The sequence below is a fragment of the Strongylocentrotus purpuratus genome, unplaced genomic scaffold, assembly GCF_000002235.5.
Source record: "Strongylocentrotus purpuratus isolate Spur 01 unplaced genomic scaffold, Spur_5.0 spur5_scaffold_20, whole genome shotgun sequence".
Lineage (NCBI taxonomy): Eukaryota > Metazoa > Echinodermata > Echinoidea > Camarodonta > Strongylocentrotidae > Strongylocentrotus > Strongylocentrotus purpuratus.
The window spans coordinates 44,282,351-44,299,120 of record NW_022145606.1 but is presented as its reverse complement, the minus strand read 5'-3'; the positions used below and the strand labels follow the sequence as shown (position 1 = coordinate 44,299,120).

Here is a 16,770-nt window from a genome sequence, read left to right as displayed (position 1 = left end):
GGCACTGCCAGTGCCTTATAAAAAGAACGTCACATTGCCGTAACAGGATGTCACATGTGGCAGTCCATGTTCTCGTCGTGCAAATCTAAAAGTCCCTACTGATAGGCTATCTAGAACACTTGAAAGACACACAATAATACCTGCCGGTATAAGAGATCTCTTACAAGGGAAATTCATGAGTTTCAAATGAAAAGAATCAAAGATTTTTTAGGTCTTTACAAAGCTTTATGAAGTAACAATAAGACGGTATATCCACCCAAAATTACAATACATGGTTGATACCTTTCAATGGCTATCAATGTGCCGCTTAAGGTGGGGTGACATCCAAATATAAGTCGATTCCTGTTGATATGCAGGGCTGCATACAACCATTCATATTCATATTCATATTCAAATTTATTGTCCAATGATTGGAAATTTGTTTCATTTGCATGTCGGTACAAGGTTACACATTATAAACATCAATAAGATACATATGGGTACAGAGTAGAACATTTAACTTGGACATAGGTAACAACAAATGCGATAGTTCAACATGCAGACTAAAATTCGATTCATAAATTAAGTAGTTAAATTCAGTTCAAGTTCGGATTAAATTCATTCGCAATTCAGATTAAATACAATTAAAAATTTAAACTAATTCAATTCGTAATTCAGATCAAATCCATTTCAAATCCCGATCACATTCAGTTCGTAATTCAAATTAAAATATAATTAACAAAATCAAATCACATTCAGTTTATAATTCAAACTAAGTAATAAAATTAAATTCATAATTCGGGTTAAGTTAAGTTCACAATTCAAATTCAATACAGTTCATGATTCAGACAGATTCAATTCATATTTCAGGAAATAATTCAATTCAAATCCCGATCGCGTACAATTCATAATTCAGATTAAATTAAATTGACAATTCAGGTTAAATAAATTCATAATTCAGATTACTACAATCTATAATTCACATCAATTCAATTCGTAGTTCAGATTAATATAAAATTAACAATTCAAATCAAATTCAATATATAATTCAAACTAAGTAATTAAATTATATTCATATTTCGGGTTAAATTAAATTCACAATTCAAGTGCAATACAATTTATTCTTCAAACCAGTTCAGTTCATATTTCATAATATAATTCAACTCAAGTTCCGATCACCTAGAATTCATAATTCAAATTAAATTAGTTTACAATTCAGATTAAATGCAAGTTATAATTCAAAAATAGGTGATTACATTCAGTCATAATTCAGATTAAGTTAGGTTCACAGTTCAAATTAAATTCACAATTCAGATTAATTCAGTTTATTATTCAGACTTAGATTAAACCCTCCTCGTTCATCAGCCTGATTGAGCTTGGCACAAATGAATTTAGAAACCTGCTCGTTCTGGACCTTAGAGATCTTAACCTGTTTCCTGACCTCAGGGCTACATAATTATTATTTAAGGGGTGACGGCTGTTATGGTAGATTGATTTCGCCTTGTCAAGTACTCTATTTCTACATATATCTTCGAAGTCTAGATTCTTCCCTACAATTTTTTCCGCTTGTTTAACAATTCTTTTTAGCATAGAAAAGTCTACTTTTCGACATGCTGTGTACCACACAACGCAGTCGTTTACTATTATGCTCTCTATCACAGACTTGTAGAAAAGGTACATTATAGTGCGGTCTACGTGAAAGGAATTGAGTTTACGAAGGAAATATAACCGTTGCTGCCCTTTCTTGTACAGCTCCCTACAGTTGTCATGGGCGTCAATCCTTACGTAATACCTATTGTTCAGGGGGGATGAATAAATAGATCATCCCCCCTGAACAATAGGTATCAATTACAGATCTACGCCCATGCATACATCTCATATATAGGTCAATACGTGCGCTATATAAGAATCCAATATTATTATTATTATTATTATTATATTTTGTTATTGAAACGTCTAAATATATTTCATAGATTTTAAAATATTGTTGAAAATATCTTTCTTAAACCTGCTAAACTCCATCTTAAGAAAATGCTCCAGATCTCATACATCACCAGGGGCCGCCCTGCACAATTTCTACCTTGAAAATATGATTCTGAAAACAAATGGCGGCCATTTTTTAAAAAGGCCGCCATGTATGAATAATGATGTACAATTCTAGAAATCACTCTCTAAAAGAACCTCATTTTACCGTGATGCCATGATATATATCACATTCAATTTATAATTGTTTTTGGATAAGTTTTATTTGCAATTCACATTGTCGAAAAGATAATCTCAAAATAAATACATATTTTTTTTCTTCAATGATACAGAGACATGATTGAGTGAAATGGAGCATCTCATAACATAACATTCCGTAAGATTTCAATTATACTATTCCATTTTCCTTATGGAATTCAATTCTGATCTTTTTAGAAATTAGCCAGCTGTACAGATCATTCAAGAATCTTGAGACAAAAAGGCATTCAACAGATAATGAAATATTGTTTGTTCATTTTGATTACAAAATTTACATATATTTTGATCAAAAATTCCGATTTTATACAAGAAGTAATTCGTAGCAATTTCCCAATGAATAAAGTTTAATTGAAAATTTCTCAATTTGTTATCTTATTGATGATCTATATATCAAATTAGAACGAGACCTTCATATTTCATCATCCGATAATTGTAGTGACAGATGATTTTCCCATTTGAGTTGTTGATCTGTTTCTGACAAAGCAATAGTATAACTACGTATACAAGTAGAGTAACATAGTTTAGAAACTCTTTTGTGTTTAAGGAAATTGTGCAATCGGTCATCATGTGGTTCACTTAATTCATTTTTTCTATAGATTGGCTCCCTATTTCCCCTTTCCATTCATTTGGGACAGCAGATATAAGCGAATTATATACCATAATAGGTACATAACCATATTTCTGAACAATAACTTCAAAAGTTTTTAAATGTCCGTCACGTGTAAAAATATCAGAAATGTTACTCAAGGAATAACTTAACTTACTATAACTTACTTAACGAATTAAACCATTTGTTGACATATATTGGTTTTACATCAGCTGAAATGTGAGAATTGAACCACAGAGGTTGGGATAGTATTTACTTAAACTTAACAGGGTTGTAGTATCTGTACTATGACCATGAAATTAAAACATAATTCCAAAAAGACTCAATATTTGGATTATTTTGATTCTGGCACAAGTTCCATAAAGTAAAGTTTTCCTCGCCAATGTAACGAAGGGACTGTTAAAAAAAAACACTTCCATTTCCCGTTATTTTCTTCATCTAAGAATCGTTTGATCCATGTAATTTTCAATGCTCGATTAAAACATAACATATGTGGCATTTTTAGACCACCATCCTTTGAGTCATTGTATATTAAAACAAAGAACGTTTAATTTTATCAACTTTTGTTTAATCCATACAAATTTAAACAACAACTGTTGAATTTCGTTAAAAAATGTAATTGGTGGGTTTGAGACAGTACATAACAGAAAGTTCAGTTTAGGAATTATCAATGTTTTGAGTACTACAATCTTCCCATATAGTGTAAGGGATCTGCCATTCCAAATATTCAAAAGAGACTTTATTTCATCCAGTTTTGGGACAAAATTTAGGTTGTAGAGATTATAATTATTATTCAATGGAATATTTATGCCTAAGTATAAAAAGTAATCTGTGGACCATTTAAAAGGAATGTTTTGGTACATAGGCATTGTACAATTCCAAGTCTTATAACATTACACTTTTCGACATTAACTTTTAAACCAGACATTTGTTTAATAGTTTTGGGGATGATATGTATACCAATTGTGAATCAAAAAATTTGATTTTTACCATTAAAAAAACAAAAGGGTATACGTTGCGCCAAAATACCTATTTTTTTTTCATATCTAAAAGCTTATCAGGACATCTAACCAAGGAATTTCAGGAAATCTATCCAGAAAGATGATAAATATTATATCGATATTCGAAGTTCATTGCTTTTCTTAGTCAACACGTTAAAGAGCTCGAAAGTTAACACTTTGTTATGAGCTAACATGGCAATTTTGGTTGCTAAGGGCTGTCTTCCCCAAGCAAAGGTAACACAGAGGGCGAAAAAAAAAAATACATCGTGATTAGGTGATATCATCCAGAACATGACTACTGGAAGTGTGAGATGATGCAGTTTTGTTATATTTTGATAATACATAATACACCAGTTTACGGTTAGGGGCGCCATTTTAATTTGCGAGTAAACAAAGCCAATGACCCAGAGGTCATGTATTTATGCGTAAATTAAGATTGCGCCCATGCAAATTATGATGACATCACTGCCTGCGCGCTGCGTTGTGCGCGCACATCATCATTGTTTCAAAGCCAATTACATGTCTGCGCATGCGCACTGATGTAACCGTAAACTGGTGTATTGTCTCTTTTTCCCGTTGCTATGGTGATAATATGCTCAGCCCCAAAAATACATGTTGTGTTCTCAGAAATCAAATTAGGATATAGGTCTAATAATAAATAAAATAAGACCTGTTCCAGGTGACAGAAAGGATTTGCAGTCAGAAATACGTAGGCCTACATATTGCACGATGGGGTTCAAATCTTTCAACCTACCTATTCCCTCATTTTAAATCCCCTCCCCCCCCCCCCCACGTTAAAATCAAGAGAAATTTTGCGATGGGGGCATTATGTTGTGTAGGGCATGGAGTGTTTAATAAGAAATGATGCATGCTATCAGCCGAGTGATAATTAAACTAAGATCTGGGGGGCGTTTCACAAAGCCTTTTTTGAATGACAAATAACAAAAATCAGTGACAAAGCTGCTGATAACCAATCAGAAGCAAGGATTTCAGTAGCTTATAACACAAATTGTCATTTGTCACTTATGACAAGTTTTTGTGAAACGTCCCCCTGGATCCAGTCGATAGTCATGATTTCAAGTCCGACTCATTATGGACGATGGAGTTCAGAATTTGCATCATATTCCTCGCACCCCCACCCCCTTGCGAATTTCCCCTCCTCCTTAAAAACTAGAGCACTTTTTGCAAAGCAGTATTCATAAAGTAAATTGCAAACATAAAAGAGATCGAATAATTTTCACATGGCATCTAAACTATCTTTGAAGTTTATAGTAAATATGTCTGTTATTATGTTATACCTCTTGCCACCACCCCCTCCATACTTTCCATCTAATAAAGCTTTACCTATTCCAATAGCTACAAAGCTTTACAAAAAAAAATAATAATGAAAAAATGGCGATACTTGACGGTTCGTTTAAAAACCTGTACGCATCCTACATTTGTTTTGGTTATATTGAAAGGCATTGATGAAAGTAATGAGAAGCTGCAATCCGAACGCTGTGACATGCCAACCCCCCCCCCCCCCCCCTCTCTACGCCCTCCAACACGCACGCACACTGAAACTGGTTCAAAGCATCATTAATTTGAAAAATAGATCACAAAGAATTCACATAACATTTAAAATCAAATGATACAAAGAAAAGTGTTAAATAACCTGTCTCCCTCTCTAAAACTCTAAATAAATCAGGTAAATAAATCATGAATCAATTAACATGCACCCTCCCCCCTCACGGTCATACAAAATTATTCAGGTAATGCTGGTAGACCTTTTACTTTTAAGGAATCCATCTGTAAACCGTTATAAATCAAATCTGGAGAATTTAGATGTCTCGTGAAAATCATCGTGGAAAGGGTGCGGTACATATCCAATATTCCTCTTGTAATGCTGGTAGACCGTTATCCTTTTAAGTATTCCATCGGGTATACCATTATAAATATGGAGAATGTCGATGTATCGTAAACATCATCATATAAAAATTAGGGCTGTTTGTATATCCAAAATTCTTCAGGTAATGCTGGTAGACCTTTATCCTTTTAAAAAATTTCATCGGGTTAATAACCGTTATAAATCAAATTTGGAGAATGTAGATGTCTCGTGAAAATCATCGTGGAAATGGTCCGGGATATATCCAATATTCTTCTGGTAATGCCGGTAGATTGTTATCCTTCAACAGGACATCCATCCTACTAATAATATCATCTATCAATGAACGCTGCTCCATGGAGAAAGGATCAAACGTCATGCTTGAGTTGGGGGACCTGTGATTAGAGCCCTCAGCGTTGGACAGTGTACAGGTCAAACGTTTCTCGTTGATATTGACCTTTAGGAATTGAAGCATTTTTCGGAGTTCCCACTCCACGCCTTTCTTGAGATTTTCATAAAATACAATGTGAATAGGCTTGTTTTGATGGATGTACAATTCAAGTAGACTCACAAATCTTTTTGACATTCCATTCACAAAATGGCGCCACCCTGTACCTATTGAAAGAGAGAGAGAGAGAGAAAGAGAGAGAGAATTGTATTATGTAGCTTAATACAGGGCTTTCTTGCAAAGCCGTTTTTTATGTACTGAAGAGACAACCCTGTATAAAGAACACAGAATAAATAACTAACTAAATAGACGAGAATAACTCACCTGAGTTATTGAAAAGATGTATCGGGGCATGACCGGCATGAGTACCAGATTTCTTTCGGTTAAACTCAGCAATGAGGGCGCTGTATGGATTCCGTAGAATGATTATAGCACCATCTATCGGTTCTTTTATGTCAGCATGATTCTTGACCACCAAAGCCTGTCCGTTGCAAGGTAGACACTTTTTTAATCGAAAATCTAAATGGAAAATAATGGCGTTAAAAAAGAGTATTTATAATTATTTTGGGATATCGGCATGTATTTAGTGCTCCTCTTATTTTGACACATACCCCTTTTCCTTTAACAAGTTCCCATATGTCCTTTGCAATTAGTGTTCATGTTCCATTCTCATAAGCGCCTTTTCAATCTCTAGTATTAAAGTTCCCCTTTTCAGGTGGGAGAAGCGCCCCTTTTCACTTTTGATGAATGCCCCCTTCACCTCTGATAATTGCCCTATTCAAATCTGAGAGATTCCCCTTTTGCTTTGACAAGTTCCCCTTTTCTTCTGTAAAAAGTAACCCTTCCTCCTTTAATAATAAATAAATAAATAAATAAATAACTACCCCTTTTTAAGTCGGATAAGCGAAACCTTATATTTTCACATGTGCCCCCTTTCCTTTTTAATAAGTGCCCCCTCTCCTTATGATAAGCGCCCCCATTTAAAAAAGAGCCACTTTCACTTATCATAAATGCCCCTTTTCATCTATGAAAACAGTTCCTTTTACTTTTACAAGTGCCCCTTCCCCTCCTGATACGTGCTCTTTTTATCTCTTACCAATGCCCATTTTGTTTTGACACGTCCCCCTTCCTAATAAATTTCCACCTTCCTATTTATAAGTGCCCCTTGCCCCTTTTCATCTTTGATATAAAGTGCCCCTTTTATTCTAACATGTGCCTCTTGTTCTTTTTAATAAAAGCCACTTTCCCCTACTCATGAAAGCCCCCTTTCACCTCTAATAAATTCCCCTATTTTCCATCGACAAATGCCCATTTCCCATTCTTATGAAATCCCCTTTCATCAGTGGTGCGTGCCTCTTTTTTTTTAGGTGTAAGAAGTGCCCCATTTTCACCTCTGATAGTTAGCCTTTGTACTTTGACACGTGCTTCTTTTCTTTTCGAATAAGTGTCTTAACCATTTCGATAAGTTTTCCGTTTTCCTCTCATCCTTAAACGTGCCCCTAATTTCAAGCGACTAAGAGCAATTTCCCCCAAAGTTCGCTCGCTACGCTCAATCGTAGTTATAGATGTTATAATTATGTAACTTATTAAAGATCTTTATGAGAATGTGCTTATAACCCCATCAGGATTGGGATTTTCCTCTTTATAAGATGTAATTTTACGCACTGCAACCTCACAAATCTTAAAAAATTCAGACCATCACACCCAACTGCAAAGTATTATGCTTAAGCAATTATGATGTATACAGAGAAACAATATCATCTCTGATAATGCAATCACAATATAGGGGTATATACCAATGTCTAAAAAATTGTATTTTGTCGCTTTGACATTTCCCTTTGAGGGTGTCCTTTTTTTCTCCAGAAAGTGCCTTTTTTGTTGGTGCCCCCCCACTTTGGAAGTCACTCCATCGCCTCTGCCACTACTGCTACTACTACTACTACTACTACTACTACTATTATTACTACTACTACTAGTACTACTTCTACTACTACTACTAATAATAATAATAACATTAATAATAATAATATAATGATGTATTACGGCTACTATAATTATACATGTACGTACTATCACATGGCTCTCGGCCAATCAGATGCCCTGATTTAAATGGCTTATAACAGTAGCTTGAAGATTCATGGAGTTTGAGTCATCGTACATTTGATCGTTATTATTGCATGAGTTAAACTAGAATTAAATTCTTTACTGTATAATACTTATATAATAATAGTAGCTTGTAACTTGTAATTGATACCGACAGGGCCCTGGAGTATCCAGCATTGTTGGTCGGTGGTGGGGATGGGGGGGGGGGGGTAGACGGACAAGGTACATTCACAACATCACGAATTTACGTGTACATTTAAACACACACACGCACACACCTAGTGGCGGATCCAGGGGGGCCCGGGTCCCCCCCCCCCCCCCTGGTAACAAAAAGGAAGAAAAAAAAAGGGGGGAAGGAAGGGGGGAAAAAAAGGGGGACAAAAAAGAAGGAAAAAAAAGGAAATAAAAGGGAAAAGATATCAAAGGTATCAAAGTATGCTCATCTGACCGTAATTAAATGCCTAAAACCCCTTGACTTCCGGTGTCTCTGCCCCCTGGACCCCACCTAGGGCCAGGCGGACGGCTGTATGCTAATCTGACGGGAGTTAAATGTTTAAAACCCCTGAGCTTCTGGGGTCTCGGCCCCCTGGACCTCACGCCAAATAAGGTATCAAAATATGTTCATCTGACCGTAATTAAATGCCTAAAACCCCTAGGTTTCTGGGGCTCCACCAAATATGCTCATCTGACCGTAATCTATTGCCTAACACCCCTGAGCCTCCGGGGGCTCCGCCTCCTGGACCCCACGCCAATTCGTGACCTGCCAGTGTCACAAATAAGGTATCAAAATATACTCATCTGACGTTAATATAATGTATAAAGCCCCTGAGTTTCTGGGGCTCCGCCCCTAGACCCAACACAAAATTGTATCCTGCCAGTGTCACAAATAAGGTATAAAAATATGCTCATCTGACCGTTATTTATTGCCCAAAACCCCTTAGCTTCTGAAGCCTCCGCCCTGGGAAAAAAACGTATAAAAACATGTTAATTTTCCTTTTTTGGGGGAGAGGCCCCTGGCGCTAAAGAGGGGGGGGGGGGATGCGACTTTTCAAATTTTCGAGGGCCAAAAAAAATAAATGAGTGCTCACTACCCCCCCCCCCCCCCCCCCCCCCCCCCCCCCCCCCCCCTCTCACCACACTGAGCGAAATATTGGCCGGCACGATTTTCAAATTTCGGCACACTAAATTTCAAATTGATTTCAAATTTGGGCCCCCACCGCTAAAAAAATCCTGGATCCACGCCTGCACACACCCTAGCACAAACGCACACACAGGGGTCTTGTCAGGGCACGGGGGGGGGGGGGGGGGGGGGAGGTTGGAATGGTATTAAGGTCTTAAGACTCCTAAGTTCCATGGTGGGTTACATTTTTTTTGTCAGGAGGGCGAGAGGGGCCTGGTTCGTGCCCCCTGTGTATACGCCCATTTGCTAAGGGGAGGGGGGGGGGTAAATATATATGAGAGGTCTATTATAGAAACCTGTTGAGTGTTGTACGTTGTAGACGCTGGCTGCAGGGAACCCAGTCGAACTTTGGAGAAGCCATCTAACCCACGTGTTCCCGCTGCCTGGTACACTAGCCAGGGCGATGTAAGGGAAAGTCCCCGGGGGCATGAACCTATAGTCACTGCATCCAGTGGCATCCGAACTGCTATTGTTTGGAGGGAGATCTGAGAGAGAGAGAGAGAGAGAGAGAGGGGGGGGGGTGGAGGGAAGAGAGAGTGAGAGGGAGGTGGGAAGAGAGAGTGAGGAGGGAAGAGAGAGCGAGAGTGAGGAGGGAAGAGAGAGCGAGAGGGGAAGAGAGGGGGAGGGAGTTAGAGAGAGAGAGTGGAGGAGTTTTTTTTTGGGGGGGGGGGGTGGGACATAAATAGAAATAAGTATGTTCCATCATTTAATTGAAATACTTAAATAATGTTAAATACATTTCATATATCATTCTCTGATCTCACCGATCAATCAACTTTTTTGTATCACACAATAATTCTTTGTGACTATTTATTTATATCAGTCATGATCGCAAATGTTCGCCGCCTATTGAATAGCACAATGAGAAAGTATATCATTTGATACAAAGTACAACAGGCCCTGATATTGCCCTTGAGTTGATCGTGATCGTATTTTCATCAACGCTACTATTTCTAAATTATTCATATGCTAAATTAAATTGGCGATACATTTTTTTCGTAATGTAATCGAATTTGATGCATAATATAGACTAAGCACTATAATACCCCCTCCCCCCCCCCCCGTCGAATTTTTGCCGCTACATCAAAACCCCTGAACCTTTGGCGCTGAAATTTCAAGAGTCGTTTTCCTCATGTCTCCCGCACATTTTGATACCAAATTTGTTATGGGCAAACCTATGGTTCGGGTGTTGGGTGACAAAATATCATTACATGTTTATTAAAATATGTAATTCTCACAATTTTGCGTGTGTAAGTATATTTCCCCCCCCCCCCCAAAAAAAAAAAAAAAAATAAATAATAATAATAATAATAATAATAATAATAATAATAATAAAAATAAATAAATAAAAAATATTAAAAAAATAAAAAATGAAAAATGCATATTGTCATAACAATATTAATACTAAATGAATAAACATAAAAGAAAATAAAGATTACTGTCTCATTCAATATACTTCAATTTATCACCATGCTAATTTTTCACATTAATTGGACCTTCCTAGGCCCTTTTTACGATTAAATACGTATATACAACTGGTTAAGAAAACCTGTCGCTAGGTCAACAAATTTGGAATACATTTTAAAAATAGTTTTTCGAAAGGGGGCGGGGCGAGCAATTTACCGTTGGTCACGTGCCCCATTTTACGTCTGTGTTCTTCGGTTTCCCTTATCAAAGATACGTTATCCGGTGACGTCATAATAGTACTCCAAAACCATACGACAAGGAGAAAAATTGTTACTATCACCACGGCATCGCGCGTGAGTGCTGTGTATCCCATCCTTCTTGATTCACTGTAGTATAGAGGTTCGAAAGGCAATGCAAAGATGAAAAGGTGTATTGATAACAATGATGATGAGAAGATAATTAAAGTAAGAACAATAACACTAACAAATAATAATAATAACAATGGTTTATATAGCGCAGATACTATAATATATATACAATAAAATGATGCTCGATCCGTACTTTTAATTAATATTCATTTTTTGGGCGTAATTCCGAACTCCCAGCACAACTCAGCACTTTCATATGTACACTGTCGCTCATAAAGTTGGAATATTTTTGTTTGACCCCCAATTCATGGAATTATTTTAAAAATAATTTAAAGATAATAGATCTAGATAATAGTATACATTCTCAGATTTTATTGAATAATAATTGGACAATGTGTGTTTTGCGTGGCTGCTAAAGCATGTGTATGCTACTATGCTTATCAACTAGGGAACCAACGCTGTTAAGTCATAAATGACAGTAATGAGGATTAATGCCCCACAAAAGGGCACTGATATAGCACATCGACACGGTTTTGATCCTGGGGCCTCACAGTTACGAGGCCATTGCTTTGTCACTGAACCATGACTGTTCGCAGCGGGGGCTAGGTTAGGGGGCAGTTTCCATAAATAAAATTTAAAAAAAGAAAATGCAATAAATTTTCAATAATTTATTGCACTTTACCCCGGTTCCCAACATAACAAAATCCTCTGTGTGCCCATGCCTTGAGCCATAATGCATGGCCACCCAGAGGATTTGTAACTGTGAGGCCCCAGGATCAAAACCGTGTCGATATGCTATATTAGTGCCCTTTTGTGGGGGCATTAATCCTCATTACTGTCATTTATGACTTAAGGGCGTAGGTCCCCTAGTTGATAAGCATAGTAGCATACACATGCTTTAGAAGTCATGGAAAACACACATTGTCAAATTATTATTCAATAAAAACTGAGAATGTATACTATTATCTAGATGTATTATTTTAAAATTATTTTTAAAATAATTCCATAAATTGGGGTAAAACAAAAATATTCCAACTTTATGAGCGACAGTGTACTGCATGTTTATATGTATATTTAACTAAAGGCGTCATTAGAGGGACATTTGGAGTGAAAAATGATTCATTAAGTAGACATTGTCATTAGGAGGACAATTTGGTGTCCTCTTTACGTTTTTTACGTTTTATTTCTCATAGCAGGCCTACTTTTGTTATACAGTGTGTCCCGAAAAAAACTATACACTTTTGAAATGGCTGCCGAATAAAAAATATATGATTCTAGGGGGGAAAGTTGTATATGTATGGAAAGTCCATAAACTCAACTTTCATATGACACCAACAAGTTTGAAAATAATTCATGCTTGGGTGAGCACTGCTCACTTTTGTAAAGGGTATGAAAATTAGGTTGCGCAGGAATTAGCCTTTCAATGTGTGAGAGGTAAATCCTTTGGAGCTTACAACATTGAGGGTGATATGATAAATTCATGATTTGCTGAGTGAATTCCATGGTTTATTAAACCAAACTTTTATGCACGGAACAGGAATTTCATTTTTCTATTGTAGCATTGTAACTTTCCCTGGTAGACTCAGTGGTGTGTTCATGAGAGTTAGGATGGGGTGATGGTACATGTTGTAATTTCCAGGTTACAAACTGTTATTTTTTACATTTGTGACTTTGAATAAAAACCTTCACTCCACATTTCAGTTACCATTTACCTGAAGAATAAGTAGCCGACATCTTGGACATTCCTTTTTTCAACAAACCCTATTTGAATATTCGATTTACATTATCCCTACCTGGGTATTGAATAAATCAATGAGATGTTCAACTAATCTTACAATAATTGAAATTTGGGGTGAAGGTTTTTATTCAAAGTCACAGATGTAAGAGAATAACAGTTTGTAACATGGAAATTACAACATGTACCATCACCCCATCCTGACTCCCATGAACACACCACTGAGTCTAACAGGGAAGTTACAGTGCTACAATAAAAAATGCAATTCCTGTTCACTCATGCATAAAATGTTAATCCCATAAACCAAACATTTCACTCAGCAAACCCAAACTCATCACAATTGATCATAAATTGGTCATATCATCCTCAATTCCGTAAGCTCCAAAGGATTTACCTCTCACAAATTGGAAGGCTAATTCCTGCGCAACCTAATTTTCATACCCTTTACAAAAGTGAGCAGTACTCACACGAGCATGAATTATTTTCGCAACTTTTGGTGTCATATGAAAGTTGAGTATATGAGCTTTCCATACATATATAACTTTTCCCCTAGAATCATATATTGGTTATTCGGCAGCCATTTCAAAAGTGTATAGTTTTTTTCGGGACACACTGTATATCTCTCTCTATATATATGTAATTTTACTAAAGGCGTCATTGGAGGGACATTTGGAGTAACAAAATTGAGTAAATAAGGAGACATTAGGGTTAGGGTTAGGGTTAGGGTTAGGTTTAGGGTTAGGATTAGGATTAGAGTTAGGATTTTTATGATGTCCACTTAATGTACCATGTAGGGTATTATATATTTATATATATATATATATATATATATATATACAAACACACATGTATATAATTAATTTTATGTTAACACTGATTATGATATTACTACAGCTCATAAAAAGAGGAAATGCATGAAATAATATTTCCTTCATCCACATGGGACATTTAAGTGCTTTTGGAACAAGAAAAGCTTAAGAAACAGGCCAATATGCATCTACTTAATGTATTGGAAATCTTGAAGAGTATGCTGAATGGTCAAGCGCTAGCTCACACATCCCGAAAAAATTGTTATAACAACAGTGAGTATTATTATGTGTGATGTCAATAAACCAGAACTAAGGTACTTACCGCAGAAACTCGGTATACGTCGTATATTGCCGTTATAGTCCTTCTATATAAAAACGAAACAGTTAAACAGACTTCAAAACAGTTTAAGAGTCGTCGTGTGTACAAAATACAACAAGATACAATTAGCTATCCAAATAAAAGGCGTAGAACGTAATGTAGCGAGATAGAGATAGACTTGGGGAGAAATCGGTTTTATTGATCGTTATATACCTCACTTAAGAAATCCAGCCATCTGATTGGTCGAATTGCATTCATAAACTTCAACTGTTCCTGTAAAATTCTCGGTAACCATGCATAAAACATTTCAATATTTTTAATAACCATGGTTATTAAAAAAAGTTGGTCAGCCTCCATGGTTACCCCATAGGTTTACATGTTAAAAATGGTTTGAGCGATGGAGGATGCCGTATGTGTGCGAAGGATTGGTCGGTAATTTCAATACAATTGAATCTCGATCGATCTTACCGACAATTTTATCTTGCATTGTTGACATGAAGACGAAAATAAACTTCCAAAAACAAAAAAACAACATCTGCCGATAGATCTTGATCTAAGTTCGTGCCAATATGCATTGCAAAAGTAAAAGAAGAGTCCGTATATGGAGCTTTTGCGAAGCATTCATCACACGCGAAGCCGGTTTCAATCCATTTTAATGTATATATTGGAGAAAACTGCCAAGCATGTTAACGGCGGGCCATAGCCGAGTGGTCTAAGCGTTGGTTTTCTGTACACCTCTTGTTGTACGCAAGGGTTCGAATCCCATCTTCGACGAAATGATAAATATTTTTAATTTTTCATTTTTTAGTCTATTTTTTTCCGCTATAGACTCTGCTCATCTTGAATGAGCACTGGCTGGACTGCCCTCATCGATCAATGAATGATCACTGGCTGGACTGCCCTCATCGATCAATGAGACAATAGGGAAGTTTGGGGGTCATCATGTGTCTGCAGGAACAAATGTGCGACTGTTAAGATGCTTGTGGTTGGAACATTTCAAAGGGACTTTGACAATAGGCATGAATTATTTAAGGTTGAACATTCAATTGTACTACAAATCGATGTAGACTGAGTAGAAGACAGGCAGAATAATCTTGCATATAAACATGCATTTGAATTTTGAAGTAGAAGTAGTAGAAGCAGTAGTAGCAGTAGTAGCAGCAGCAGTAGTAGTAGTAGTACTATTAGTAGTAGAAGTAGAAGTAGTAGAAGTAGTAGAAGTAGAATAGCAGGAGTAGAAGTAGTAGCAGTAGTATTAGTATTAGTAATAGTAGTAGAAGTAGTAGAAGTAGTAGAAGTAGTAGAAGTAGAATAGTAGGAGTAGTAGTAGTAGTAGTAGTAGTAGTAGACGTAGTATGCTTCGGCAAATTCACCTGTCATTTAGAAATCAGTGTATCTACGACTGAAAACTAAAATCTTTTAAAGATCAGTGTATAAATACAAATAAAATAAAGCCAGAATAATCTTGTTTGAACATGCGTTTGAAATTTGAACTCTGAACTTTGACCTGATAATTGGTGGTCATCCCCTTACACCTGAAATGTAAATGTACAGTTCGAAGATGATGGTGAACATGTCATTCATCATTCAGGTTTAAGGAGGTAGAATTCTACTTAAGCCATTTGCGAAATCCAACCAAATGTATGCATATATTTATAAAGAGAAGGTTCATTGAATTCTGGGGAGAAGTAAAAACGGAAATTGTGAACGTTTTTATTGTTATTATGTGGAAGTGTGGAAGAACATCAGAGATAAAATGTTCCTTTAAAAGCATGGCTTTTCAAATACCTTTGTATTCTGAAGATGAAATATGTGACTCTTAAAAATGAGGACCACATTTTATGCCACATGTTTGTGTAGTCCAATATACATCTTTCTGTGAACAGTGCTTGTTACTTCGACCAAGAATGGACCAAATTACTTATCATTTTGATGATTCCAGAACCCAATTCTTTCCCTTTTCCCCTTTAGCTCGCTCTCTCTTCCAACTCCTCCTTATATGGGGATGTTGCACAAAACTTGCATCAGTGACAAATGACAGTTGCTGTTATAAGCTACTGAAATCCTTGCTCCTGATTGGTTATCAACAGATTTGTCTCTGATATTTGTCATTTGCCATTGAAAAAAGGGTTTGTGAAACGGGTCCTTGATCTTTCACCTCTCCTCCTCCTTTTTCTTGTCTATTCTACTCTGTTCCCTTTCCCTCTCTGCCCTTGCACTAAACTCGTTACCCCCCCCCCCCCCCCTCTTTCATTCTTGAATTCAAGTTTGACTTTTTCCGAAAAGGGGACTAATAGCTTTACAAGCTCTGCTTATTTTATAGGTTCTTCCACTTTTTCTCAAATTATGATGTAATTAAGAATGATTATTTTTTACAATTCTGTTATAATGATGCAATGTATATTATGTTCACTAACTTGTACATCATTTAAGAATTGCACCATTATTTTTGTACCCAATACACTGTTTTTTTTTGTTTATGTTTTATTATTGATGTTATGTGATATGAGAAAGTGCAACCAAAATTTGAACCTTGAACCCCGATCAATTATCGAGGGTTCAGTGACACAAAGACGTAACTCCATATTTTGCAAAAATGAGTATTTGATATCAAAATATTCAGAAAAATGTGGGCTTTCCAAGAAACACAAAGACTTAACTCCACCCAACACCTCATTGAAGTCAATGAGACATAGACTTAACTTGATC

At 36.4% G+C, this 16,770-nt stretch overlaps 1 protein-coding gene across 1 annotated transcript; it reads right to left on the bottom strand.

The window, feature by feature from the left end:
* Positions 1-5,920: 5,920 nt before the first annotated feature.
* Positions 5,921-14,161, bottom strand: LOC115927131 (WSC domain-containing protein 1-like). The gene is made up of 5 exons (XM_030992604.1): positions 14,065-14,161; positions 11,047-11,216; positions 9,720-9,908; positions 6,465-6,659; positions 5,921-6,307 (listed from the first exon to the last, which is right to left on the bottom strand). Exons 2-5 carry the CDS (start codon positions 11,201-11,203, stop codon positions 5,931-5,933), a joined length of 918 nt encoding a protein of 305 aa, XP_030848464.1. The 5' UTR covers positions 11,204-11,216; positions 14,065-14,161; the 3' UTR covers positions 5,921-5,930.
* Between the last annotated feature and the right edge of the window lie 2,609 nt (positions 14,162-16,770).

Bases quoted from the DNA above. Each gene is read 5' to 3' on its own strand.
- LOC115927131 (XM_030992604.1), bottom strand. From the start codon at position 11,203: ATGGGATACACAGCACTCACGCGCGATGCCGTGGTGATAGTAACAATT. The intron at 6,660-9,719 runs GTTTCTATAATA...TTTTCCATTTAG, and splicing joins CAACGTACAACACTCAACAG to ATTTTCGATTAAAAAAGTGT. The intron at 6,308-6,464 runs GTGAGTTATTCT...CTCTTTCAATAG, and splicing joins ACATCTTTTCAATAACTCAG to GTACAGGGTGGCGCCATTTT.